We start from the raw sequence: 2,654 nt of genomic DNA, 5'->3' as shown, positions 1-2,654 counted from the left end.
GAGGGGAAGACCCTCTATGAGATGGATTGATTCGGTGACTGGGGTAATCGGGATGGGTGTGTCAGAGGCGGTGCGGTTGGCGCAGGATAGAGCTGGGTTTAGGGCTGTTGTGCATAGGGTCGCTATGAGTCGGAAACGACTCGACGGCACATAACAACAACAACCGAGGTTTTTAACCAACTCTTCTCTGGTCATCCCTACACCAGTATCTGTGACGCGTAGCAGGTTCTTCTCGTCACACTTAATTTTGACCGTTAGTTCCTCATTTCCAGAAAGAGCATTTTCATAAGTTAAAGATATTAGCCTTATCCAAAGCATCAGAAGCATTCGAAATCAGTTCTCTCAAGAAAATCTCTTTATTTTTGTACTGTGAATTGCTGATAAGTTTCATCATTCTGTTAACTTCAGCTTGGAAAGCAAACCTTTCAGGCTTCTCTCGAGGTTCTCAAATTTGGGATGCATTTAATCCATCTAACTGGATAGCTTCTTCCTCTCTTTGAACGACTTCATCATCTGTCCTAGAGCCTTCTCTGCTTTAACCCAGATCGTCTTCTACTGTACCATCCACGTCGACTTCATCATCTGCTCGGACCGACCCGAAGGTCAGCAGGACGCAGCAGAGGCCCAGCACCCACAGGGCCCTCATGGCGCGCTGCCGGTGAGAAATCTCAAGTCCCTTCGGATCGCAGGAGCTGCCGCCTCCGCCCCCCCACCCCAGTGCTCAGAGGCTCACACCTCAGGCCGCGCGGTCTGCCCACTGGACACTAGTTTCATTAACAAATCTTCCTCATATGCATATGGAGAGTATCACTCAGCACTGTGCTACAGACTAGATGTATTCTAATGACTGCCTGTGGTGTACATACAGGTTCTACATAGCTCCCTCTCAAAGTATAACAAGAATAAAATATTAAGAGTTTAATAAAAATCAAATAATAACTTTAATCTCTACATAATTGAATCTACAGATAATTAATCCTTCAAATAGAATTTTGTTATTTGTTAAATTATCAGCAATGTCAAGTGATTGTGTGATTATCCTCCACATAGCTAGAAGGGCTGAGGCTTGGCAGGAGGCCTCATGGTTAAAGATCTCCTTCTGCATCTGCCAAAACGACTTGCCTCATTTTAAAGTCAGTTTGTAAAAATCCAATGGAATACAGTAGTTTGGCATAGACACACAAGGGGCGCTGTGAATTCAGATTGACTTGAGAACAACTGATTGGCTGATTCCTTTACCTTCAGAAAGGGGAAAAGAGGCAAGAGAGGACTAGTTGGTAGAGAGAATGTCTCTGATGTTAAATTCCTAATACTGGCTTGGAATCTACTGCCTCAGCCAACTTGTAGCCTTGAGCCAGTTACCCAGATGAGTAATACTTACTTGGATTGGACAGTCCGCCTGAACCTGGGCTCAGCCATGCCTTGGATTCCTACACTGCTTCCTTAACAGAGGGTTCCTCTAAAGTGTTCTTTAACCCCAGTATTCTTTTACCTAGTTAATGCACTTTTTCTTTGTTTTGGGTTTCTTTTCTTCCATTTTCTTATGTTTGTATTGTTTCCCATGGTTCTATATTGCATTCAGTTATGTAATGCAGTCAGTTAATGTATTTATATCTTCACAGTTTAGTCATGTTAATATAACTTCTCACTCTCTCTTACATGTCTTTTCCCTTTTTAGGTGGCCTTGGTGGGCTTGCAGGTCTGAGCAGCTTGGGTTTGAATACATCCAACTTCTCTGAACTACAAAGCCAGATGCAACGGCAACTTATGTCAAACCCTGAAATGATGGTCCAAATTATGGAAAATTCCTTTGTCCAGAGCATGTTGTCAGATCCTGACTTGATGAGGCAGTTAATTATGGCCAATCCACAAATGCAGCAGTTGATACAGAGAAATCCAGAAATTAGTCACATGCTGAATAATCCAGATATAATGAGACAAGTATGTAGAAAGTTCTTTTTGATTCACTTTGCAAATAAATAACAGTAACTTCTTATTTCATTCCCTATGGTTTACAAACAGGCTCTGTGGAGAGGCTAAAGAAAGGAAGTTCTGATTTTTATTTAGGAATGTACAAAAAGCTGTTTTACATTATTATTATTAGAATTTCTGAATTTTCTGCGTTTCAGTATTTTTGTAGTCAGTTTGATTTTCTGCTTTAACAAATATGAATATCCACTCAGTATGCCCCATGTTACTTGATACGATTTTAGTATTGTTGTTTTGTACATTCGAGTTGTTACTAACCCACAGCTGATGCTCCCGGTGGGTTTTCAAAGGCAGTTAATTGTATAGGAGGAGATTGCCGCATCCTTCACCTACAGAGTGTGCCTTTGGGATTGCAGCACAGCTTCTTGCCACTAGGCCATCAGTGCCCCCATTTTACTATTAGCAGGCTTTTTAACATGAAATCTATTGGGAATCATTTAGTTTCTGATTTAAATATTTAAGACTTTGGGAGCACATGGGATTAGAAAACTTACAAAGTTAGCTATGGCAGTTAATAGCTAAAGATAATTCATGCGTATTTCAGTGCCTTTTTTACTGAATTCTTCATAGACGCTGGAACTTGCCAGGAATCCAGCAATGATGCAGGAAATGATGCGAAACCAGGATCGAGCTTTGAGCAATCTAGAAAGCATCCCCGGGGGATA

The 2,654-nt window shown here is 41.4% G+C and overlaps 1 protein-coding gene across 1 annotated transcript in view; it reads left to right on the top strand.

The window, feature by feature from the left end:
- The window catches only part of UBQLN1 (ubiquilin 1), a 56,019-nt gene that overhangs the window by 38,565 nt on the left and 14,800 nt on the right, over positions 1-2,654 (top strand). The window contains exons 4-5 of the mRNA XM_006901962.1: positions 1,679-1,941; positions 2,560-2,652. Coding sequence (XP_006902024.1) covers positions 1,679-1,941; positions 2,560-2,652 — 356 coding nt within the window. The remainder of the gene's footprint in view (positions 1-1,678; positions 1,942-2,559; positions 2,653-2,654) is intronic.

This window comes from Elephantulus edwardii, unplaced genomic scaffold (assembly GCF_000299155.1).
Source record: "Elephantulus edwardii isolate Elephantulus edwardi_28Jun2011 unplaced genomic scaffold, EleEdw1.0 scaffold00353, whole genome shotgun sequence".
Classification (NCBI taxonomy): domain Eukaryota; kingdom Metazoa; phylum Chordata; class Mammalia; order Macroscelidea; family Macroscelididae; genus Elephantulus; species Elephantulus edwardii.
Note: the sequence above shows the minus strand (reverse complement) of the source record. Positions and strands in the feature narration are given on the sequence as shown.